General features: G+C 36.6%; 1 protein-coding gene across 6 annotated transcripts in view; it reads right to left on the bottom strand.

Annotated features, from left to right (window-relative positions):
• PDE7A (phosphodiesterase 7A) overlaps positions 1 to 26806 on the bottom strand; it is a 74867-nt gene that overhangs the window by 27102 nt on the left and 20959 nt on the right. For 2 of the 6 annotated variants that reach the window (XM_027702881.1, XM_027703051.1), the window contains exons 2-5: positions 7493 to 7553; positions 6903 to 6965; positions 901 to 933; positions 321 to 404 (exon numbers count right to left, since the gene is read on the bottom strand). In XM_027702881.1, the coding sequence (XP_027558682.1) occupies positions 321 to 404; positions 901 to 933; positions 6903 to 6965; positions 7493 to 7553 (241 nt within the window). Of the gene's footprint in view, positions 1 to 320; positions 405 to 900; positions 934 to 6902; positions 6966 to 7492; positions 7554 to 14394; positions 14503 to 26806 lie in introns of those variants that run through there. The other 4 variants (XM_027703129.1, XM_027702964.1, XM_027703294.1 and 1 more) reach the window with 4 other exon arrangements.

The following is a 26806-nucleotide window of genomic DNA, read 5'->3' as shown; positions in this document are numbered from 1 at the left end:
CTGCATAAAAGCAGGAAATTATTCTCCTCAACTGATTGTGTCTGCCAAGCAAGCACACACACCAGTAGCTGGATATAAGACAGTCTTCATTTCCACAGGGATTCAGGTTTAAATTCAGTGAGTTTAAACTAAATTTTTAGAAAAAAAAATTTAGCAGTGATGATTGTCCTCTTCTATTTTTGGTAATGAGCTAGCATGAAGGATTTTCCTAAGTATAAAAAATGGTCTTGCTTTAAAAGCCGCTATCTTTTAGAGGCTCAGTAGTTAAAATTGATGGAAGCCTTTGTGTATTTGTAATTTATCTGCTTTTAAATACTTACAGTGAAAAATACGGAAATCAATGTATGGATGAGAACCTCTTCTCTCTGTTTCAAATCCTGCCCGACTTCTTACTCGCACATCTCCTAGAAACAGGGTCAAGAGTGAAATAAAAGTGTGGAAGAGTGGCAGAGATAAAATGCAAATGAACATAGCCTGGAGGGGTAAAGATTCATGTACTTAATGGAGGAGAGTAATTCAAACAATAGGCCTACTTCAATGCTTTTTGTTTTAAAGGTGGAATTCAAAACAAAGTTTGAAGACTTGTTAAACATGCAATCACATGCTTTCTCCTCAAAATCTCTCCTGCCTAAGCATACGTTGCCAGAAGCATGTGATAAGCATTCAGATGAAATTAGGAAGAGCTTGCTACACCAGTATGGTAAAAATGCACCTTAATATGACAGAAAACACAAACATTTAAAAGTTGATTTGTTCCTCAGTAACACACATAAAACGATAACATTTTATAAAATACAAAAAAGATTCAACTTTTAGAAATGGTAGCTTTTAGCAAATAAGCTAGTTAAAATATGGTTTTATTTTACATAATAGAATATTTTCCCACTAGCATTTACTTACTTGTGCTCAGCTGTTTGAATATTACACAAGAGCCTATTAAAATACCAAAACTCAGTATTAAAATTTTATCAAACTATTTGGCACTGTAATTAGCTTCAACCTGAATCTTTTAGCATGCTAGTTGATTTCCATTTTACCAACTGAAAGCTGATCAGTATTCTTTCATTAGGTACTTGTATGCATTAATATAAGTAGTTCACTTGGATTAAAAGCTTTCACTTAAAATCCTTTTGCAATTACAAATTTGGACAAATCTTTGTGGATCAAATGCATAGTGTTTCCCTCCTCAAATCCTAACAAAAAGTTAAATTGAAGATGCACAAATGTTCTGGTTTCTAATTATGAAAATCCTTCAAGTGTAGTATTCTCCTCACCTCAAACACAGCGCTTTTTATATAAATCCAAAATAAGTAATTAACAAAAGCAACTATGATTGAGTTTATAAAAACAAAATAAAAATAAAGCTATTTAATTTCCAGCAAGTAATAGACACCTTGAAAGTATTTTTCCTTCCTTTTCTTTTCCAACCTGCTAATCTGTAATGCTGAAGCAGGCAACTTGCCAGAAAATAGCTAAAGATACTGACTTAAGCTTTTAATGCTCAACAGGCATCTTTGTAGAGATACATGTCTATAAACACTGACATACCTATAGTGATACACTTGACATGAATGTTATCTTGTGAACCATGCTGGAAGGACCACAAAAAGGTAAGGAGGTCCAGGGCTCCCCAAATACTGGGTGTAAAATTTGTATAACAGCAAAAATATACTAAATACATGTGCCTTTCAGTAATTAGCCCTTTTATTTTTTGAAACTGAAAACCTTAAATGAGCTGCAAGGGAAAGTAACCTGACAATATATTACTTAAAAATGCTTCAAGCATTCATTTGAACAGAGTGCAAGAGTCTTGTCTCCTTCCTGGCAATACAGAGGCAGCAAATTGTAGAAGTCTTCTGTTAGGCAAAAGCAACTGGTGAATTTTATTTACAAAATAAATTAATGAAAAGGAAAAAGAGAGGAAACTTTGAGAGAGAGGAGGCGAATGCATTAGTAGCTGTGTATGAAAACATCAGTTTACACGGAGGCAAATTCAACTTTCATTACCTTTCACTCATTTATCTGGGTAATCAGGCATAGCTACAGCTGCGTGAATGAGTTCACCAGCTGAATTAAAAGAAAAAAGACTTTTTTAGTTGAGCTAATTTTTTACAGAAAATGTTATAACAGATTTTGTGAATTATATTTGGTTTTCAAGGCAGTTCTTTACTTTCAAAATTTACAAACCACAAAATGAATCAACAAATAGTTTCAGTCAATGTACAACTAGGTTTTGACAAACAATTTACTTGTTTTAAGTATCAAGAATAGGAAAAGTTCACAGAAAAATACCTGAAGACCAACATGGAATTCTGCAAACAAAAAACCAAGCAGGTTCATCTGATAAATGATGTCCAGAAAATTTCTCTCTGCTTTGTTCTTTTTTATTTACTAGTACCTTGCCTAACAGCATGGACAGAATAAGCATCCCTTTTACCCTTGAAATGCCTCCAGTGTTGAGGATTTTGAGTAGGAAAACATGAAAAACTGTCTACAAGTGAAATGCAGAAGTGCAACTAACTACATTGCTTTTAACAGGAATTACTAGAACATCTATTCACAGGAATATTTAGCCAAAAGAAGAAATTATATATTATAAATGCACATCACAAAGTAGCAAAAAGGCAACTGTAATAAGATACAGCTAAAATGAGGGTATTTAGTTGCCTACATACGAAATGAGAAATTCCCAGCAAGGAAAGCAAAATATTTTCATTAAATAGTTGTTAAACAAAATTCTCTCTCCTTAATCATGGTAGAAGAGGATATTGTTTTAAAAATAAAGATTTCAACAATGGATTAATTACTTAGAATACAATTGTATTCATTCTGGAAAAACATATCACTTCTACAGGACTGGAAGCAAGCAAAGTAAAAAATTCTATTGCACCAAAACAAAGGCAGAAAAGCAGTCTCCATTACCATTGTACAGGACTGCTGGATTTTTGAAGATTTCAGACAACAAATGTGCTTGAAAAATACTGGTACAAGTGGAATTTGATGATAGCATTTTTCCATCTGAAGTTTCTAAGTATATGGAAGCAGAAAAAGGAATAGCATCTAACTGGCTACATATCATGAGATTATGTGCCATTAGCACAGTGAAACTGATCTCTACTGCATAGGTATAGTTAGTCCCAAAACATCCAGGAATATTGGACATGCATTCACTGTTCAGTTAGTGTAAACTGCAAAGATTAATAGACCACAAACCCTTGTGCTTTCACACAACATAATGTATTTGCGTCGATTTGCTTGGGAAATCCTGTGCAAGTGTTTTGTAGCCCTGTCACTCAAATTATGAAGAATTTAATTTTATCTTCATAGGTAACTTTAAGAAAAGGCACAAGACATCTCAAATTTAAGATCACTTTTATCCCACAAAAGGACACCGTTACATAATTCCTGCAAACAGCAACAGATGTCCAGCCTCAGAGCCAATCACTATTACCGTAGTTGAAAGACAATTTAAATTCAACACCTAAACCAAAAGAACTTTTGAATAATTTTCATTTATTTAGACCTTTACAAGTATATCAAAACGGTTATAAAATCTTTTTAAACAATGAGATCACACAGTCTGCTCATAGGTATATTTCCTTGGGGGGAGCACAGAAGTGATAGCAACCTGACTGACAGCTTTTATCTTAGTTTCCCTTCTTTGGCCACTTTTAGCCACTCTGAAAAGACTCCTTTGTTACCTTAAGGGAACACATTCAAGTCCAGCATCTTAATGATAGTGGACTTCCAGGAACAATTTTTTTCCCTCTTTGAGAATTTCTGTTATTCCAAAGAATCAAGAAGAAGATTTAAAAGTGTGAGGCCTTCCTTTCAAAACCTGATTTTGTGCACAAAAATGACAAAATATCTGATGGCTGAGTATTCAGCTACATTTTTTTCCAGAATAGTTCTACATGATCAGGATTGCTTGCATTTTTAAGACAAAGGTCATACAGGCAGAAACTCAATTGAAGACTAAATAAATCATGGAAGAATGAATCTAAGTGGGAGGTTTGCAGCTACAACTGAAAACAGAAAAGGAATCAGGGCTGTAACAAAACTTACCTTGAAAGAGATCGCTTAGTTCCTGCCCCTCTCTCAGATTCCTGCTTACAGGGCAAGGACAGCTCTGATACTTACGAGGCAGCTGAAATGCCACAGCTGACATCCCTGTGCGTTAAGGTTACACAGCACATACTTCGTGTTACCCTAACACTCCAGTGTGGCACAGTAACAATGCAGCAGCTGCTTGGGGAGCTGAGGCCTTTTGGAGCAGGGGCAGAAACCTCAGAGATCACGGAGGACAGCTGGGAGCAGAAATTACGACAGCCACCTCAAGGTAAAGCACCCAAGCCAAAGCCATGAAGTTCTGAAGAGCAGGATTTCCAGACAGAATTACTAGCTTCACAGAGTAAAGTTCCTATTAAATTTATTGAAGAAACAGATGATAGGTCAGCTGAATATGCCAGAATTAAAGCAAACTGAATACGACAGGAGAAGAGCGTGCATCACACAGTAGCTTTCCTCCAACGTCTCTAAAGGAGAGTAAAATCTCTCTAAGGAGCATAAAATGCTCCAGTTTTAGTTGAGAGGTGCACACTCACCAATACAAGCAGTCAGTGCCCCATACTTTCTACTTCATGCACAGCAACAAAACTTTCAGGCAATAGAAACAGCAACAAGAAGAAACCAGAAAAGCAAATAAGAGAAAAAAAAATCAAGGAAGTATCAAGATTACACAGAAGCACTTACAAGATATTTTGAGAATTCCTCATAGTTGCTGAGAAAAGTAGCTGAGGGGTGTAGTAGCTGAGGTGATGCAGATGTATTAGCCTTTCCAAGGTCTTAAAAGAAAAATTCTACAATGCTGCATCTGTATCTATATTTTAAAATAGTAAATAAGCCACTCGGGAGTGGCTTAGTGTATATTTTGGGAATGGGGTATGACACATGAGTCATTACAGTCAACCCTGTTTGTTTATATTGACACACTGATGAAGACAGTTAGGAGTTAGTTGTTTATTTTTTGTAGCCCTAAAATTTGATCTTTTAAGTGGAACCTGGCAACACTGCTATACCACAGGAATTCCAATTTACTTGGTGTAAATTAATTTCCATTGGATTCCCATTGGAACAGCTTAAAAACATCAAATGAAGCAACTTTACAGCCAGCACAGTTAAACAGAGGAAGAGGGAGGTATCCTAGATACCCTTAGTTTTATATTTTTGGTCTGCTAAAATAAACATCTCATCAAGGTATATTTTATTAGAAGATATACTCTGTATGGAATAAAAACCAAGAAAGTAAAAGGCAAAACCTCTCATGACTGTGCCTAACTTCCCATTAATTTACAGCTGAGGATTCTTTACAGCTCACTCCACTAAAATGTACTATGACAAATAAAACAAAGACAAAACTTGGTCACAACACTGTAGGAAATGCAGCGCTTCACATTTCTTGCAAAAAATTCTAATGGAATATATTAACTCTTGAATCTACTCTGATATGAATGTTTCTACATACCGATGCATCCAACTGTTCAGCTTTCAGGCTGGTCTTTTTTACAGTCTATTTACACTTACAAAAGTAATATATATGCAAATAGTTGCTAACTTGTATAGTACAGTGTACATAACATTTGGGAGAACCAAATGATCTCTAATAAGTGAGAAAATACTACAAATTTATCATACTGATTGAAACATCCAGTGAGCAATTTTTTGTTTGCTTTTTGGTACCCTCCTCCCCCCACCCAAGTTAGAACAGCGCGAATGAGTTATGCCAGCAAGCAAGACTTATGCTATTCATAACAAGCACCAATCACATAGTGTAATAATTAATTCCAATGAGAGAACAAGTGAAAATTTAATTTACTTAGCATCATATTCTGATTATTTTCTAGTTCTGCCTATGAGAATAGTTAAAGATTTTCCAGACAAATGAGATTTTCCCCTCAGTTCAGGAGTATATACCAAGAACTACAGGAAGTCGTGCTTTGCTTTCCTCTAGAATTACTTGAGCATTATCACATATCCTTCTGCAGAAATGATGGGCCTAACTACTTCATTTTAAGTTTTGAAAGCAAAATAAAACTACTTACAACAACAACAACAAAAAAAAACCCAGCAGCTTTTTCAGTAAACATTTAGAAGTCAGCTTCTTCTGTCCTCCTCTTAACAGATCTCCAAAGTAATTAAATTCTCTGATCAAAAATCCTTCAGTAGACAGTCACTGCTGTAGTATTAACAATCTCACAAATATAAAAAACCCAAAATAATTGAAAAACAAAAATGTGAAGATGCTAAGTCAAAATTGGATTTTTATGTAAATATGCAGGCATATGCCCACATATGTAAGTTAGGACTATGAATTAATATACACACATGTGTACACATGTATATAGCTTACAACTCTAAATTCATAGACAATGCAGTTATGAATTTCTGGGGACTTTAACACATACAATATACAACCAAACTGAAAAGAATCAGGGCATAAAAAGACACGTTATGGCTGATTGAGTTGGTTAAGAATTAGTAATCACTAGCTGTTGTTCATTGAGCTGTGAGAGACATCATGCAAACACATTCATAGTCCATTTCAACACAAAATCATAGCTCAAGATGGCTTAAATTAAGTGGCATCATTTTGCAGTGAAACAGACTTAGAGCACATACACAGTCCCCACGCCATCTGCACCACCAGCAGCCTCCAGAAGAGGTGCGGGAAGTACCGAATCTGGCAGCCAGAACTGCGAGAGCTTTGCATCTTTCTCCTCTCAACAAGTGACCTCAACTCTTTCTGTGCACTCAGTATCACAGAGGGTGTCCCCCTGGGTGTCTTCCCCTCCCAATATTGTGCTTTCATTTGAATTCAGCTTTAGTCTTTCTCTAGTTCCTACTCTGAAAACATTCATAGGTTGACTGAACTCCTGGCTCTGTCATGCATCCTCTCAAGTCACCTCCTAGGATTAATGAGAAAATATTGCTTAAAATCATATCATTATTTTAAGAACACCTTGAGCATTTCATATCCTCCATATTGAAGTTTTTAAGAGTGCGTGGTAACTCTCACACAAATGTTCCCTAAGCTACAGTTTTAACCAGAAGGATACCATGCAGAGGTGGTAAATTCCATCACAGAAATAAAGGTTATTCATGAATCACTTAGAAAACTTAACTTCTACCAAGCACTTTAGGTTAATTACAAGAACTTTTCTTTGGTTTTGTTTGTTTTGTGGTGTTTTTTTTAATATAGGAGTAAGACATCCAACACAATAATTAACTCAGGAAAAAAGAAAAAAAACATCCAACAACCAAAAAACCCAAGTCAACACAAAAGAACCCAAACTCTTCTAAAGAATCTAACCAAAATGTTATCCAGGAGAAAGAGAATGATAAGTTTATGAATTCAACACAAATATTTAAAAAGTTATTATTTAAATCTAACATAAATGTTAGAACTTTGCAATACAGAAACTGGTATGCTTACCTAGCATACGAATGTACAACGCAGTTTGATCTGAGCTGTCATAGGAAATTGCTCCACGTCTCTGCAAAAAGAGAAAGCATATTTTATGTAAGTTAGAAATAAATAATTTTTAAATTGAAGTGAAAATATTAGTTGACCATTTCCAATTTAACTCTCAAAATTAATTTTAGAAATCTTGCATTTTCCATGAAAAATGCATCTTTCAAATACATATATGTCTACTGATTTTGATTTAAGTAGGGACAAAGGAAGGACAAGAATTGGTAGTGAAAAGATTATGAAAAACAGGGCCAGAGTGTTGAAAAAAAAATACCCTCATAAATTTCTTTTCAGATGTTCCTCAATCATTCCTCACAATAAAAAAAAGACATAGAACAAGATTACACAGACACAAAAAAATGCTTCTTACAACCTTCTAGAGCGTCATACTTGAAAAAAATACTTGCAGCTCCTGGTTTATTTATTTACTTTTGCCTATGGGATACTTTCATCTTTCAAATGTAAAAGTAGTTTTAAAAGAAGTAAAAGAAATCAAATGACACCATAACTGCAGTCCTAGGCTGCCACACTGCTTTCTGTAGGCAAATCAAGGTACCACTGAAGCAAGAATACATAAAGATATTTCAGAGAAAACAAGCAAGCAGTATTTCATATTTTATGATAAAAGTCTAAAAGAGTCATCAAGTAATCGATGCACGACATCAAGATACTCCCACATAAACTGTATTTCTTACCTACATAAGACGTGTTTCATACCTATTCAGCTAATGGGATAGTTATAATCTGGGAAGTCTCACAGGTGGTGGTGAAGTGGTCCTCTAACAGCTAAAAACTGGAGGAATGTTCTCATTGCTACACAACAGTGGCACCACGTAGTCTTCAAAGCTTGGCTTGACCTAGCACCCAGCCTTTACTTTACCCAGCATCCTGCCTTTACTGTGCTTCAACCATCTTCTGCCACTTCCTAGGGTCTTCTTAATGTTATTTCTTAACCCTGGGATTAGAGGATCACTTTCACAATCAGGCTGTCATTTCAAGAAATAAGATTTTTTGGGGAGAGGCGGGGGAGTGGTGCACATTAGAAACTCCTATGACCTTCCCCTGTCCACTACAGTTCTTTCGTACACTGAGGACAGTGAAGTCCTCAGTGCTGTGAAGACTCATCAGACCCCTTTGAGAACTTCACATAAAAGTCAGCCTGGCGGTGAACACAAGCACCCATTTTTTCATCAGTGCAGCAGGAGCAATGTTATACCAGGGACACACAACAGCCTGAAAATGTGCAAGCTCAAAAGACAAGAAACCAAATCATGTTCCAAAACAGGAGAGGAAAAACCAGATATTGGTTATTGAAAATAATTGTAAAAGAAAGAAGATGAAATAAAGAAAAAATTTTTGGAAGGTGGAAAAGGCAGAACTGCTTATGTGCATCTATCTATCAGAACAAACTGAATGAACACAAAGAAAGACTAGAGATTAATAACCTCTATCACAGTGATTTGTACAAATGATGTGCTAAGACTCCAAACTCCTTAGTTACACTTAATTTTTTTAAATATTTTTCATGCTAAAACAACAAAGAAAACCTCACACTTGAAGTCAGAGAAGTTTTTCCAAAAGTAAGCTTAATATTTAATTACAGAAATTACCCAGGACTTAACTCCAAATGGGGTCCAATGATAATAGCTGTTGTAAAGACTACAACAAAGAACTATACAGCACTTCTTTGTTGTCTCAGCTTTTGTTCTGTATTTCCTTGGAGGATCACAAACCATGCAAATAATTTTTCAAAGTATGTTTGTACAGCATTTCTCAAAGCAGTGTGCTTGTCCTGATAGGAAAGGCAGAAATGCAACTTGTCAGCTAGAAAATTGTGCAGATTTCCCACCAACATTTTCAAATTTCTTCATATAACCTACCTACCTTTGAGTTTTAGCAAATCTCAGTTGAATACATTTCCAGTAGCCTGGACCATTTCATGTCATTGACTAGGCACAATCAGTGATGTAATTTAGTGCTAACTTGCAATTTGCACCTGTCTATCACAGATTTCTAGACATGTCCAGTACAGTTCTGTAATCTAATACAGGAGAAAGCTAAGCACACATGCAGCTTCAAGACCCATGCCCAACTGGAGCATTAGTCTCCAAGAAGGAAAACAATATGCAAAAATTTACTGAAATTCAATCCTTTTCATACGTTGATTCTAAAATATTACTTGCTGTCTAAAATCTAAAATATTTTGCTAGATAAAGCAGTATAAAGTAGTACATCCATGTATGATATCAAACACAAAGTACATTTTTAAGAACATAAAGTAGTTGCTTATATAGACAAGTGATTTTGTTCTGCAAGGACCTTGAAAGATCTCACAGAAATCTTTGAACAATCAAATCTTTTAAAATTACCTTTCAAAGTTTGATTTCCTAAGGAAAAAGAGACTATTTATTGTGTAAACTTCACTAGTAATACTTCACAAATAGTAGGACATTTTCAGGTAGTTTTGTAAAACTGTAGAGGTCCTAAAGATATTTTATTCATTGAAATTTGTTAAATAAAATATATAAGAGGAAAAAACTTATTAGCAAGTTTCACCAACAGAAAAAGGGTGGGTGGTGAACAGTCAGACCTCTTACCTTTAGACCAGGCAATTAAGTGAGATAGGAGCACTATGGGGGGCAGTCAGAGACAAAGGATGGAACTAATGGTAGAGAGGTTTTTTAGCTACTTGTGACAGGTAAGTAAATTAAATAATACTGCACTCATCCAGAAATGGATTGCTTTATGTCAGCTTATGCTGCAAATAGGTAACAGACTATCTACCGCAGGTTGAAGTGTATCACCTATTTTTCCATTTCAAATAAAACTGCCCGTGTATTTGTTATATTACACCCTACACTACTCTAGAAAAATGCAAGGAAAAAGGACCAAAAAGAGAGAAGTAATTTAATCTATCCTGTGGGTTGTTCTTGAAGATGCACTGCCCAGATGCCACTATTTAAATCCAGCAAACAGAAAGACCAGATTTAAAGCATCAGCTTCTACTGAGATGTGAACTGATACATGAGGCAAATTCATAAGCAGGAAGGCAAATGTATCTTCAAGAACTGAAGTTACTGTAAAGCACTCTACAGTTCAAACAATATAATTACCAGGATTTTACCCTTGTCGATGACCAGAAATGTCGCCCTCCTCATTGCTAATCACAGGCCCACTTTCTGTAGCCTACACCCAGACTATACTTAACTTAAACTTACAACAAGACTATACCTAAGCTAAAAATGTACCTTACTGACACAGTTGAGATGACCATAGCAAACACTGTATTACCCTAGGGAAATAGGCTAAAATCTTCATGGACTAAGACTGACTTCTGGCACTTCAAAATATCATGTTATTGTTAATATTTTTAACTCATTTAGCATAAAATTTTATTTCTAAATCTCTGCCACCTCTTTGGTCTACCTGAAGCTTTGTACCTGTTAATAATAATATTGATCCTCTGTACAAACATCAAACAAATAAGCATCATTCCAATAGGCAGACAGAATTACTAGCGTTCAAAGTTAAGACAATCCTAATGTGTTTAGGTAGGTTCCCTTTTCAAGCACAAGGACAACTTTGGTCAGTTGGAATGTTTTCTGGACTCCAAATGATTCAACAAATTCCTCAAATGATTAGGTGAGGTTCTGAACTGCTCTCCTCCTTACAGACATGAGCACAGCCATCTGAACTGGGTAGGCTGTTTGGCTTCAGCAGTGAAGACGGATGTCAGAAAGATGACTGCGAAGAATTGTTTATGCTGGACTTCCATTTTGAAAACCTCACCTTAAACTTCAGTTTCATATTAGGGTGTCACTTATTCTTCCAAAGGGCAATACAGTAAAAAAGCTTTCACTTCTCTTCTCTTTTGTGACATATTTGTGGAAAGTGAATGAAAGAAGTTCAAACTAAAGTGGGAGATTCACTAATCTTTAAGAATAACAATGATACAAGGACTCTGCAAAAATATGCAAAGGAAGTATCTACCAGAATTTAGATTTAAGTCAGATCTTTCTGAACATCTTTTCATAGAGTGTAGGAAGTTATTAAAGGCCACGCAATGGGAACTACATGCCAAAATAGCACACAGATACATCTTCAAAGGGAAACCGCTGCAGTGATGCTAGGGAGTACAGCATATACATGTATCACTTGGAAACGGAGCACCTGCTGCTGTTTGTGCCAAACAGAAACGTTTCCATTGATGTATCAGTTTTATCACATGGACTTCCCAAACTTGTTCAGAACAGCCAGGCACTTCATTTTGGCAAGTGTCAGCTAGCCAGCTTTTGGACTGTCAAGTGAAACAACTGCTGGTCTCATTCTGCAACAAAACCTGGTAGAGCTGTTGGCCTTCAAAATTCAGAACTGCCCATGAGAAAGAACCATCTGAGTTTTTTGATAGTGAACACAACCCCCATTTTGTGACACAGTTGCTTACTCAGAAGCTGGGAAAGAAAAGACAGAGGACAGAGTGCAACACAGCCAGGCAGGGGTTTTTACCTACTTGGCTTTTCTGCCCAAGTTCTTTGCCCAGCTATTAGAGGATTGTTCTCGACCGCTCTATCAGTTTGGAGAAGAACTTACCAGTTCTCCAAACTGAACAAGTTTGGAGAAGTTGTTATATCATGGCAATTGCAATTTACTGATGATGCTGCCTCAAACATTCACACTTAAAAATTATTTAAGATCATAAGACAGTTTATCAACTAGAAGTTCCTAGAATTACAAACTAATTAGACCTTATTTCTCCAACTAGCATTGGATTTCAAAAGCAAGACTGTCATGTATGATAATTCTTAGAATTATTTCAAGTAATTAAAAGTTACATGCTAACATGAAATCCATAGTTTTCCACACGGCACCAACAAGTTTTTACTCACTAAAGTATTGGAAAATGTTCAACTGAAGCACTTAAACTGCCACTGAACTCAGGTAAGTCACTGCAAAATGGTCCTATTACTGTTACCTAAATATTTCACTGGAGTTCAAAGAAGTACTTTTAAAGTTTATCAAACCAGTGATAACAAAATGTAGCTGAATTTCAGGAAGGCAATATTAATCAGCAATAAGAAACACATCCTCCCTCCAAATATCTGAATGTGATAATTTTCTTCCATATAAAACTATTTCACATGATCACCTCCCAAGACAGATGGCAAACATTTTTAAACCTAGCTATCATTTGATGATAGTTATCAAAAAGTTAATGATACATACATCCAACATGCACCTGTAAACTATTTTCTCTTATATAACTTAGATGTCTATCACGTGGCATCATAAGATTCACCCAAAGATTTATCAACATAAAAAATTCAAGATTAAACAAAAATATACAAAACAAAAGCTTGACAACTGATCAGAAAGTATAGTCAAAACAAAGCATAAGTGATTGACTTAGGTGAGGACAGAAACACACAGGGGTATTGCCTTTAGAAACTAAATCAGAACAGCAGGAAGACACAAAGGCAACAGCAAAATAGGGTAATTGGATGAATACAAAAATACTAATTCATTAAAAGAAAAAACCATTAGCACATGTAAAAACGCAACCACAAAAAGTAGAGGTTTTTATGCCTAACTGTATTGTGTTAGCTAACTGGAATTCCTGTTTTTCCCCACTTTAAAACAATCTTTGACCAAACTGGATTAGACATAATCCTTGATCAGGCTTTTTATGTCAAGTTCCAGAAAACCAGCAGTTCGACAATACCTCAGTAATATGTGGATGTACAAGGCTAGCACATGGGATGTAACACTCTGGCATTTAGAATCTGCCCTCAGTCACAAGTGAACATCCATTGGGTATCCTGGTCTTTTTCTTGATGTGACAAAAGTTGTCAAAAGTGCCAGGAACAAAGCCTGACTGTTTTTGCTTTTAGTAAACTTAGAAACATGTCATAGGCAAGGACTGACAAGCACAGGCATGGATGCCTGGCAAAGCCTGTTTTTACAACAAATTCAAATTCATGCTTGTTCAGATTCTCCTGTTAATTGTACAAATTTTTTAGAAGTGTGTAGCAATTAAAAAAAAAAATCTATCTACATATAAATACATGAACTCTGATTTTTTTTTTTTTTTTCAGTTTTTCTCATTCTCTCCAATGATTCTGGCTCTTCTTCACAATCCTTAACTTAAATTTATTCCCCCTTTGGAATTAATTCCAGATTAGGCAGTGAGCTATGCTAAGAAGAAGCTGGTGTCATCTCCAGGCACCAATCTCACCTATATTTACTAGGACAATATGCATTATGGGGACACTTATGTTCTTTAGAATGAGAGAGTAGGAACTCCTAATCCTGTCTAACACTAGTACATATTTTTCAAAACACAGGGATCTAAAATGGAAAGGCTACAAAGTAAGCCAAGTAGTCTGTATTTCATGTAATCAAACAAAACTGGTATTTCCACTCCCACAACTCTAAAATCAACAATACAAAAAGGATATCCTGCCCAGGAAGCAAAATACTTTAATTTGTATTATTCTCACTATGTTTAAAATTGTTTTTCCTTATTTTCACAAAGCCTTTAAAGGGCTATAAAACTGAAGATATATTAGTATCAGAGGTAAGCAAACCCCTGCCATTCAGAAGCCATTTCAGATCCTTTTTCCCCTGTCTCCTAAATGGCACTGCTACAAACACAGTCTTCCCACTTCAAGGCAGGCAAAAGTCAAGAGCTACAAAATCACGCATGATCGCTTAGGAAACACAGTCTTAAATGACGAATGATGTGTTTCCAAAACAGATTAGATTTAAAGAAGAAAAATAAGCACTTGTGAAGTTCCTAACTACTTGTTTTCTCTCAGGCCACTTATAAACCCAGTTAGTCAAAACAGAATAATAAAAAGGCCTACCTTAGAAGTAATCCATTTGATAAGGATCAGAGCTAAACACCAGATCAATGCAATTCCCATTGGATTACCCCGGATTCCTGAAGCATAATCTCCTCCCGATGGCGGCCAGTGCTGAAGTTTGTGCGAGGTTTGGGAGCCCGAGCAGCAGGACAGGGCAGGGAGGCACAAGGCAGGCGGCAGCTGTCACCTGACAGCCCCAGCAATGTGCTCGGCGACAGCAGCACTGCCCCGCTCCCCTCGCTGCCAATGCTGGGCTCCACAAGAAAGTTTCACAACCAGACGGCACAGCAAAGAGTAAAACCTTAATAAACCCCACAGAAATGCTAAAGGAAATATATAACCACGACTACATCCTTTTATCATATTTTAATACAGCAAAGTGCGCCAGACAACAGGATGAAACTCCCATAGTCAAAAAACCCTGAGTTAATTTAGGATACTGTCTTGCCTTCAAATGCTATCAGAGCCTGTTTCCAGCAGATTCCACCACAGCCGATATTCTCAAATTCCTATTATCTCTGCCACCTGGAGAACTATTATGAACTGCACTTCAAAATATTTCAAAACTGCTTTTACAGCCACTTACAATAAATAATGTTAATGAAAGAAAATTAATGCACTGAATACGTGCAATCATTCAAACCAATCATCATTCTCCAATCTCTTCTTTTGTCCACTAAACAGGTCATCCTTCATACTGTCTTTCTTGCCACTCACACTCATGCCTGAACTGGCATGTGGCTTTGGTTTATTGCTCCAAGGGTTGAACTTCACTGCAGCCTTCCTAGAACTTCCCAGGGTTGGAAAGCAGACCAACTTCCTCCAAGATCACTGATTAGGCAGCCAAATGCTCCTACATGCTTGGGGCAGCTTTGAGATTCATTTTAATTTTTGTCATTGTAAGCTGATAAAAATGTTTCATTTCAGAAATACAAAGAAATTTTAAATAGTTTGTGAAAAAAAGGAGCTACAGAGGTGGAAAAAATGAGTGTGGAACATTGAGGAATTTAAAAGGATGAAGCTGAATAACTGAAAGGAAAATTATATGAAGATTGTGCTCTTCATATAACATTTTTGCAAAAAGATCAATTGCAAATTCCAATATGCACAGAAAACACAAAAGTTAGCACAGATCACTAACTTCAGCACTGAGAAATTAATCTCCTCTCATCCACAGGAAAAGGGGACATATACCACAGTGGATGATTACTGAAGGTAGGAGAAGATTGGGATAAAGCTCTGTTATTTTACCTGATGATTCCCAATATTTATGCTGACTTTTAAGCTGTAATCATGGTCTCAGCACCAGTTGTTCCTACAGCACAATTATACTCCAAACATGTATCTTCTGCTCTGTCCCCACTCCATGCCCCTGAAAACCAGTCAGAGCAAAATCATAGGCCATAACGCTCAGAAAGGACCTTTTGATACCTCTCTTAATGAATGCAGCACTTATCTAAAGGTCTGTCAAGTTCCACCCAAAACACAAACTGTCACAGAGACAGATTTAAAAACATCACCACCTCCAAACAGTTGACAGGGTTAAAACACCCTGACAATTAGTCACCACCAGTCTGATGTTACTTTAAAAAAACAAACCCATAATAAATGGCATTAGGCTATATTTGCATTAGCAATTTGGCACAACTGGAGCAGATCAGAACACAGCTGCTGCTGAGATCTTTATACCTATACGATATGAAACCCAGTAGTTTTAAATTTTTTTGCAAGGCCATATTTACTCAAACTTCCTGAAACAGACCCTATCACAAGGGGTTCAAAGCTGCCAAAAAATGACTCAATAACTGATCAAATCTCTATGACCCTAGTATGGACTACAGTACATTTGGTGCACACAAGGAGTGGAATGATTTAGTTTCTTTTGGAAGAAGCCTGGTTAGCACATACCAAAAGCACTCTGGAAAACAAAAAAAAAAACGGGCACAATAAACAGGGACAATGAGGTGATTTGCTTCAAGACTGAACTCTCCTCCAAATAAGACTCTAACATAAATAGCCTTACACTCTTTGAAAGGTCAAGCACTTCTCTCCCTCACCACCTTTTTCCATCCCTGACAAGTCTTCTGTTTTCCTCTCTCAAAACACATGAAGATGTTCTTGGAGTGTGTGGATGGTCTTATCCTAGGTGCATGGAGCAAAATTTTCTTCCATCAATTTCAGAAACACAATACTACCTTAGAAAACACAGCTATACAAAGTAATCATCCTTTCCTCTTTTGTCTTCCAACAGTAAATGGTTTAATTAAGAAGCCTCCTCTTACTGGAAGTTTTCTTGAAACTATTGTCACATACGTAAGTTTAATATCAGAACACTGAAATAAAAATATTTGCCCATCTGTTAAGCACCACTACAGCATTATTTGTTTTAATTATGGCTTGAAAATGGAAAGACTGTTTTGGAAATAAGATTCTGAATTTGGAGACAGAGTAAGATCAGAAAGTGCATCAGTTTGTATGAGAACTATAAGAAATTGACACAGAAGCTAAAGTGCTGTTTTTGGGGAAAGTACCGCTTTGAATAACCTTATTCCCAATTCCAAGGTGAAGGTGAAAGAAATGACATTTTACAAAAATGTGCAAGAAATTATTCAAGGTAATTTAGTATGTATGGCCAGTCTTCGCGAATGAAGATTTTGGGAAATCCTGCACAATGGATTTTTTAGGTGAGACACAGCATGCGCTGAACTGAGCCCACCCTTTAATCCTAAGGTTCATCTGCCGGGGCCAAGCAAGCTTGGACAATGGCAGTGAGGTCCTCAGGACGTAGGTTTGTTTAGAGTGACCTTCTCATAGATGGATGGCCTCACAGGGCTCCATCTGCCCGGGGGAGTATCCCTGACCGGGAATCGAACCCGGGCCGTAGCGGTGAGAGTGCCGCATCCTAACCACTAGACCACCAGGGGTCCCCTCAAGGTAATTTATAAGTACGGTAAACCCTCAGGTAGAAGACTACATAAAAAGAAGGTGGCACTAAATTCCCTCTGTGTTAACATAGTACCTGTTATACTACCTCAGTTCTGGGAGTGGAATCAGTGACCCTTGAGCTCTGGACATTACTATCAGTCTCAGCTTCATCTTGAAACTAAGATGCACACCAGAAAGAACAGCTATCATACACTGCATTGTACTTTAAAAAAAAAATTATGGAAGTTCCTAAGGCTGTTAATTTTTTTCTTCTCTTTTTTTTCCCTGTTTTTTAGCATATTCCTTTTCACTTTTCTAAAATCCATTTTCTTGATGCCTGCAGAGAGACCATGTTTCATCAGGAAAGATTTACAGTACTTAACATTCAACTATAGCATACAAGTCATTATCTAGTTCCTCTGTCCTTACCATCAGCTCAAATGTACAAGTGCAATTGCTGTCTCTTACAATTTCCAAACAAAGAAAACAGAAATATCCCAATGACTTCAATGTAAATTTGATGACATGCAGCACTGTAGATGCATCTAAGCAGTCAAAGGCGTTTTGCTACAGTTTTTGCATTTGCTGAGCAAATCTTTCTGTGTAATTCCTAATAAGACAAGCATTCATTACCAATACAGCAGAAAGTGCTTGGGGCCTTGCAACAGTTGTTACAAAGATTCCAGTAATGAATTTACTAAAGATACCAGTTTGCTGTCATTGTGAAACTGGCATCACATGGGACCAGCTTCTACCGATTTGAAGTAGTTCTCCATTAATATGCCATGGTGATTTGGAAGGATCCAATTATTTCCATATACACTCCTAGAGATCTGCAAGGCTCCATGTGGAAACCCATTATTTCCTATTATGTACTCTGTTGTTTGAAGTACCAAATACCAGATCCCAGTTTTTCTTGTATATTTCTAAATACACATCTGTTCCAATCCTTCTCTGTTTTTTTTTAATTTTACAGAAGTCCATCAGCCCTGAAGAATGACTCAAGGTTGCTTTACAAACCTCAGTAACTACTATATGTGCAGAAGTGTCTTTAAATGCTCCATCCCATAGAAAACCATTTCAATAACACCTACAGGAAATCCAGAGTTGAAGCAAGAGCACCATATTTCACAGACACTACTGGGTCTCATGACACTCCTGTTTAAATGCAGGAGGGCTTCACAGGCCTCCATCACCGCATGAGTTTTTATGCTGAAGTTTGAGACCTATTGCTAATCACTCCTACTTACCAGAATGACCTGATTTCATGTGCATGCACTTGTACCCCTAGCCCAGAAAAGAGATCTCCATGGAGTCTCTTTTGCCCTTCAAACATCCCCTTCCAGAACAGGCACAGAACAGATGTTTATGCACACTGATTTCTAGGATACACTCCTGACTGGCCTATTTCTTGCTACGGACCATATAACTGTATTTATATTAACAGCGTGTAATGACAGCAGAGAAATAAGCCTATCATTTACAAATTCATCAGCACGTAATGAAAAAAACCACAGCTCTCAACTCATTTCCATCTTTTCTTTGCTTTTCTCCCTGCCTCATTATATATATCATGTGTGATCTCTCTCTCTCTCCAGCTGACTTCACTAACAAAGAATAATTAAATGGTAATCTATGAGTATTCTTGTAACAAGTGTGGGTAGCTATTGCTGCAGCCCAACCCAACCACTAAACACTGCACTCAAGGGAAAAAAAAAAAAAGAGAGGAAAATACACCATTATTTTTATAGATACTGAGAGCAGACCTTTTTGAATTTCACAATGTATACACAATGACCAACTTTTACAAATGATATTTCCTATTATATCTTAATTTAAAGTGTTACTTAAATATTTAACTTTCAATTCAGCTTCTTATTTAAATGATTTGCCATATGAGCCTATGTTGCAACTAGGTACAAGATTCCAACAATTCTAGCTGCTTATTAACAAAATCATACAATCATTTAGTTGGAAAAGGCCTTTAAGATCATCAAGTCAAACCATTAACCCAGCACTGCCAAGTTCACCATTAAACCACATTTCTAAATGCCACATATACACATCTTTTAAATACCTCCAGGGATAGTGATTCAGCCACATAAGGCTACATCTCAGCTAGCAAACAATACACAAATATGAAAAATTTAAGGAAGTTAGTAAAATTCACCTTCATGTACACATAAAAATCATCATTGCAACTACCTAACTCATTGCAACTAAACTCAAAAGGCTGGTTGATCTTAAACCAAGGGCTTAGACCTCCAGAACATGAACTTTGACAATCAAGAACAGCTACAGATCCAGAAGGCAGCATTTAGACACAACCTTAAAGACCACTTTTCAGGTTTAGAAATATTCCATTTCAGTCCTCAGTAAGACAGAAAAAGAAAGAAATCCCCCTTAGAAAAGATACAACCCTAATGAATGAAAGGAAGCCAACAACCTGCATTTCTGTACTATCACTCACTCTGAGTTTTCTATTGCTACCGTAATGTAGCAATAGAAAACTACTAGGAACATCCTGTGTATTGCGTGTCCAAAAGGGGTAAGAGGTAGTCTGTATTTTATACACAAATCACAAATCTTTGCCAAAGAAAGCACATTATTAAATATGGCACTTTTCTGATGGCTGTTTTAAACGTTTCATCTTATTTGCTCAACATCATGCTTTTGCAGGTTAACAGAAATGGACATGTAACTGAAAAAGGCAAAACCATACATATCTAAGTTGACTGATGGATAAGAACACATTTTTAATTTCCTTACATAGATTAAACATCTAGAAACAGATTACTTCTTTCTAAAATGCTTCTTTTGCAATACAAATTAGAACACTCTCACTGCCTCTGTCATACCATGAACTTCAGTTCTATAGCTAGATGCATTTTCATATGAAAAAGCGTTATATGGTACAAACTGGCACAGTGAAAAACAAACCAATTTACATTATTTAAATGTATAATGGTATGTTCTTTGTAGATACTCTGAAATTTACAATGTTAGATTAAAACAAATCACCAGAAGATGAAGTTCTACAACACAGTATTCTTTATTTTATTCAGACACCCATTTTCAGAGGATGTTTACTTACTATTGCATTCTAGGGCTTTGTTTAAATCCACTGAATCAAGATTTCTACTTCTCTTCAGAGAAGAGATTTTGGAAAGAAGTTTTACTCTACTTTTACCAAATCCTCTTTTAAGAAACAAACAAATAAAATGTATGAAAAAGTTAAGACTGCAGCCTACACACATGTATGTGTCGTGTTATTTAGGAAGTATTTATTTTTAACTATTGGATGTAGTGAGACTTATCACCTTAGACAAAGAACCATGTTGGCACAGTCGTAGAGATGCTCAACCAGGACTGGTCTACATCAGCCTGTATCTGCCCACACTTGTTTGCAGACATTGTCATCTGCTCATTCACAAAAGGTGTGCCGCACAGCAAAAAACTGGGCTAATTTTGGAATTCAATAAAAATGCCTTCATCTGTGATTTTGAAGAGTTAAAAAATTGCACTATTGTCACCGGACAAAGCTTCATCAGGGTCTCAAGACTCCAGTTCATTCAGTAAAGACAGAATTCTGAAGGTGAGATGCAAGAAGTTGAATTTTAGCTGCTTTGAGTTACTGTGTTACACTACTAATACACCTTCTGCAAAGAGTGAATGGTATAATGGAAACAGATAAACAGTAATTTCAATTCCCACATACTTCATATATTGCAAGTAACCTGGCTATGTAAGTGAAAACAGATGAACAGTAACATGTGACAAGAAAAGCTACCAATGTTTTAGATTCTGTAATAAAACATTTATGTTCTATTTCTAAAGCACATCCTTTGAACAGTGAAAGACCATCTTACTGTGCTATATTTAACTGGGAACCTAAATAAAAATCACTGAGTTTAGAATCTCACAGAAAGACAATACAAAACTGTCAACACACCACAACACCAGAAAAGAAAATCACAGAACTTTAAGTCACAAAGTTGGATCTTATATTTCTTCATAAATTATCTACAGAAGACACAAAGGACACAAGTGTGTCCTCTACATTCAAGGCTTAAGCTTTTTACCTTGGAGAGAAGCTTTCCCAGTAACTTTTATGCTTATCTGAACACTACTAGCTCACCTGTGCAGCTTCAGAGCTTCCAGGGGTGTGAGTGTGGAAAGGGGGAGCACAGGAAGCAATCAAGGCCTCCCCAGACAGCAGCTCTATGTATAAATTTCCACAGATGTGTCTGTCTAGCTCATGAAGCCAGAGAAAAGAGCAACCATGTGCAATGCATGAAGGCTAAAAAGCACAAGGGCAGGGTACAGTGTGAGCTGTTCCTTTTGACTTGTTCCCTAGGCTTCTCTCTCACTCACACTTGAAAAGGAAACAGAAATATAAAATTAATAAAAACAACTAAGCTTCTATTTGACTAAGTGATGGGTAATCTCCCACAGCTATGAGTGCTCACCTTCCTCTAAGCCTTGGTTCTTGTCTAGCTAGTTTTCCCTAATCCAGTACTGCTAAAAGCTACTTTTAACCCCTTTATACACACCTCAATTCACTTTGTAGGAAGCATTTGAAGAGCAGTTTACACAAAATTAAAATATTGACACCTATCAAGACTCCCCAGTCAACCAAGCTTCCATTTATTATAAGCAGATCTGATTTTAAAAAATTAATAATTCCCACAGGGAGAAAAAACCCCCAACACCCAAACATTTCAGCATTTCCCTAGGCACACTGTTATATGCTAAAGCTCCAAAAGTATGCTACGCATTAAAAAGGCAGTAATAAAATCATCTTTGTTTCCGGTTCCTTGATAGCCATTACAAAAAATTATGCTGTCAAAAAAGATTACATTTCAAGGGGAAAACTGGAAGTTTCACATTCATAAATTAAGCAGAGACAGCATCAGAACATCTGAAATAAATCAAGCCTGGCTTTCATTTTCCTATTCTGTGATTATTTTCATTAAAATAACTGAAGGATTACACAGGACAAACACTGAAATTGGTTACACAATTTGCTGTCAAACCAATATAAACAAAAACACACAAAAAAACCTCCAAAAGCATAAACAAACCCAAACCATCAGAGGAGTTACAGTTTCTGCTACAAAGTTCTTTCTAGAGAAAATTCATCTGGAGATTCATCTGTACTAAACACTTATTTCAGAACTTGCTTATCCACCATACTCAAAAATGTTTTTAGCCTTCTATGTGTTTTTCCAGGAACTAATTAAAACCTACACCCATTAAGGGTAAACTGACCAATTTCAACTGAAGTGGTTAAGCAGACCAATTTCAGCTGAACTCCTTAAACTTGGAGAGGCTCTAATGAGAGAGGAAGCTGAAAACCCATCTTCCAAATGCCACAGCTCAACACACCTGCCACTTCAAGACTTTCCCTCACTTTCCAGACTGTAATATATTATGACAGCTTCCCATCTTTTATTTTATTAAGCTACCAATATAACCCTGTTTTACATACCTCTAAATTCTCATTCTCTGACCTGCAGCAGCAGATGCAAATTTCTTAGAGCGAATGCTTTAAAAGCTTGCTAATGAAGTTTAATAAAGGTATTTTCATGCAAAACTTGTGTTTTATAGACATTTATCCAGTTGCAAAACACATAGTTATTGCCTTTCATTAATATTCTGTCAGCATGTGGGTGTCAGCAATCCATACGTCCAAACACTTTTCATCAAAAAACAAACCTCCTTATTTCAGCATCTCACCCACTATAGATAAAGCTGACCCTGAAACAGAGAGAGCTTTTCAGTAGTGTTGTGCCTTACGTCTGCAGGTGTTGAACTGAAAAGGACTACTGTGTTTGAGAGTAAAATACACCGAAAAGGCTCAGCCTTCAATTACAGAGATGTCAGTGTAAGATATATTTTCCTGGACACAAAAAAAGAGGATTTGTTTTTATTTGGTTTGGTTGAGTTTTTTTTTCTAATACATCAGTACTGAGAAAGATAGCTGACAAAGGAACACAAGAATTACAAGCTCAAAACTAATATAAAAAATTTTGTGGGCAAAAAATCCCACATGATTGCAATCCCCTGTTAGGGGTAGGCATGGAAGGAGGTATGGAAACAGGCATGTAAAGAAAGAGTTCTATTAATAGATTAATACATTTTTTATATACTTCACAGCTGACACATTGACATAGAAAAAAGGTGGAAAGTTAGAGGAAAAAATCTAGGGACTTCTTCAACTGCAACTAATATATTTCTACAGTCTTCTCAAAAGTACGATATCCTTGTACAGACTTCTCATTATTTACCTGGGTGTGAACTTCATCACAGTTACAACATGCCAAGATCTCCTGCAATTAAAAACTACTTTCAAGTAATTTTTCTTACACGGATTTCACAGTAATATACCTCCAAACTTAATATGCCATTTTTGAAGGTAACAAGATGCTACTTTCATTGTCAAGTCTTTAACATTAAACAGAATTTGAATTAAGAATGTACCATAGGAAAAAAAATGTTATTTCAATAGGATTTGAAAGATTTACATTCATAAAATTACATTCCATTTCCATTTCACTTAATTATCCTGCAGGGATGCTGAAAAAAAGCCACACAATTATTATATTGTTTCTTAAAGAAGCAAGAATTGTAGCAGTTACCAACAAGAATGTTTATCTCTGAAGCTCCTTGCCACCCACTAGACACCTGTCAGTCTTGGCACTGGCCTTTATGTGCCCATGTAAAGAAGATTTTGCATGGCATAGCCCTCTCTTGACCAAATTAGGCTAACCTCATCTGCATTGACATCAGTGCCTACAATTTTGGAATCTCATCGACAGAAATAGCTTTATCACAGGGCCCAGCATACAAATTAAGCATCTGTATAGGGCATGTTGAACTTGTGGAAGTGATAAAAAGCTGTAGTGGAAAAATCTTAGCATATACTTTGAAGCTGTACCTAATTAAGGCAACAGTTAGCTACTTGGGGTGAATTTATTACTTTGAAGTCTTGATGTTAGTCTGCTTGCTGTATTCTCTGTTTGCACACAAGCTGGTGTTAAAATCTTTCATTTTAACCTAGAACCTTGAATAGTAGTTCAGTATGTATTTCAGGTATATAGAAATTGCACACATTTTTGTTAAAACATCCCAGTTTTGTTTTCAAATTTGGCATCACTAATCATCCTGTTGTTCTGCAAGAAGCCATTTCAGCTTGCTACAGGATTATCTCCAGTACTAATTTTGTGCTGTCTGCACGACAAATTAAAAATACCAAGTCACAAATATTTTCATTAATGTTATATGACTTAGGCAGTACAGGGGGAATCTGGTATATTGGATCATAATTTCCTTATGAATGTAGTGAACTAATTTTATAGAGGCACTTTTGGAACAAAGTAGAATGACAAAACAGTTGAGCTTAGGCAACAATAGCAACCTCTGAAACACATTTGGAAGATGACGGAAAAGAAAGAGAGGAGTAACTTGTACTATTGTAGCATAATTCCAGGCTTCTCATCATTACGTCAGAGCTGGCAGTTCACAGACCAAAAGGTGTACAGCACCACTCGCCCCATTCTCCAGGGGAAAGGAGGATCTGCTGTCAGTTACTTCTCCAAAAATGATGGAAGACAGACATGAGCCTCAATATAATTAAAGCCTTTCTCATTTTATGGAAATACAGAAAAAAAAGAACAGTAGAAAACGTTAAAAACATTCTTTGCTTTACACGAATATGGATGTCACTGCTCCCGAAAGGAACAGTACTGGAAGTGCAAAGACAACTCCCAAAGATGTAGCTAATATAGAAAGAAATGCAACCCAGCCTGTAGTTCAAGATCCCTGGTCCTTTGGCTCCCATGTGGAGCCAGCCTGTGACATACACGGCAGAACCTTGTTTCCCATGCTATAAAACACCCTACCTCCACCAAAATTGCCCCAACTTTTTCCTTATTGCTTCCTACACAAAATTACAAACTGTCCTCTTGCCTTTAACCAAAATTTTGCACATGCAATCAAATAACTAACTTATTCTACTGCCCCCTCTTTTGCATCATATTCCACCAAATAACAGTGTAGGAGAACACGAAAAGAAGGGTAGTACATACTGTCCCATCAGCCTGGTCAAAGTCCTACTCCATATCATGCCATAGAACTTATTGAAATCACCTTGGTCTTTCATTTCCTTTGCAAACTGTTAAGAGTTTTCAAATCCTCAACATAATCAACTCATACTCAACATTGACCTTTTTATTCTGCTTTGTGATACACAAGTATTTCTATTAAGTACTTTTTATTTATTTCAAGAAAGTTTCATATATGTCCTTCCGAACAAGCAACACAAACATTTTGGAAAATATCCTGCACTGAAAGGCATACATGGCAATAAACCATTATACAAAATAGACAGCTTATTATAATTCACACTTATAACGTCCTTAATTTTAACCTCACCCTCAAAAATATCTTTTAAAAAAAAAAAAAGGAATACTAGTGCATTTTAACTGAATTCTCCTACAGCATATACTCTCTGTTTTTTAACAAACCAAGAGCAAGATTCCTTTCTGTTTTCCCACAGAATTCCCAAGTCAATTTATGCACATAGGTTGCTGCTCCATGTCATAACTCTTTACTTAAGAAGTGAAAAGTCTGAAATGGCAATAGGCTTCACACGCTGCAAAAGGCTCAAACTCCGAAGGCAGAATTAATTTTCTCTAAAGCATTTATCAAAACTATCAGAGCACTTCACAAGTCGCTGCCCAGAGAAGTTGCGGATGCCTGGAAGTGTTCAAGACCAGGTTGGATAGGGCTTTGAGCCCATGGCAGCTGGTTTGGAACGAGATTATCTTTAAGGTCCTCCTATCCCAAACTATTCTATGATTCTATGACAAGTATTCATCCTCAAACCCCAGCCCAGAACCAAGATCAGAGCCCAAACATCAGTCCTTCTGGGCACCCAGTTTAAGACTGCTAGAATTGTATTCTTCCATTCTTTTAATCACATATGGTCCTCACATAAGCACAGCTCCCTGGCCTAAGCGCCTTCCTCTTTTGGGAGTGGGTGGAGGAGAGAAAGAGGGCAGGAAAGGCAAATCAGGCTGCAAGATCTCACATCAAACACTTAAAAAGTGAGAAGCATCCAATCATGATCTAGGAAAAGCTTGATTTACATGTCTGGACTAATAAGCAATCACAAGATGGAAGCATGAGAAAGATCTTTTTCTCCAGAGTGGCATTTAACTGCTTTTTAAATACACACAATCCTCCATTCTTCTTAGACAAAACACACAAGAAATGGCTAAAATGCTTCTCATAACAAAAGCAAGTACATTTTGTGCAATAAAAGAGGCAGAGATTTCCTGGAAAACATTAACAAAATCAAAACCCCACAGTGCATTGATGTAAGGATGTTAACATGGATTGCACAGGCAATCCAAATGTGTATTTCCCAAATGTTGTACTTGTCTTTAGCCTTACATCTATAAGGGAAGAACACTTCAGTCAC

This window comes from Neopelma chrysocephalum, unplaced genomic scaffold, assembly GCF_003984885.1.
Source record: "Neopelma chrysocephalum unplaced genomic scaffold, ASM398488v2 Primary Assembly neopelma1_22, whole genome shotgun sequence".
Taxonomy (NCBI): Eukaryota; Metazoa; Chordata; class Aves; order Passeriformes; family Pipridae; genus Neopelma; species Neopelma chrysocephalum.
The sequence above is the reverse complement of the archived record's forward strand: the minus strand, read 5'-3'. Positions and strand labels throughout refer to the sequence as shown.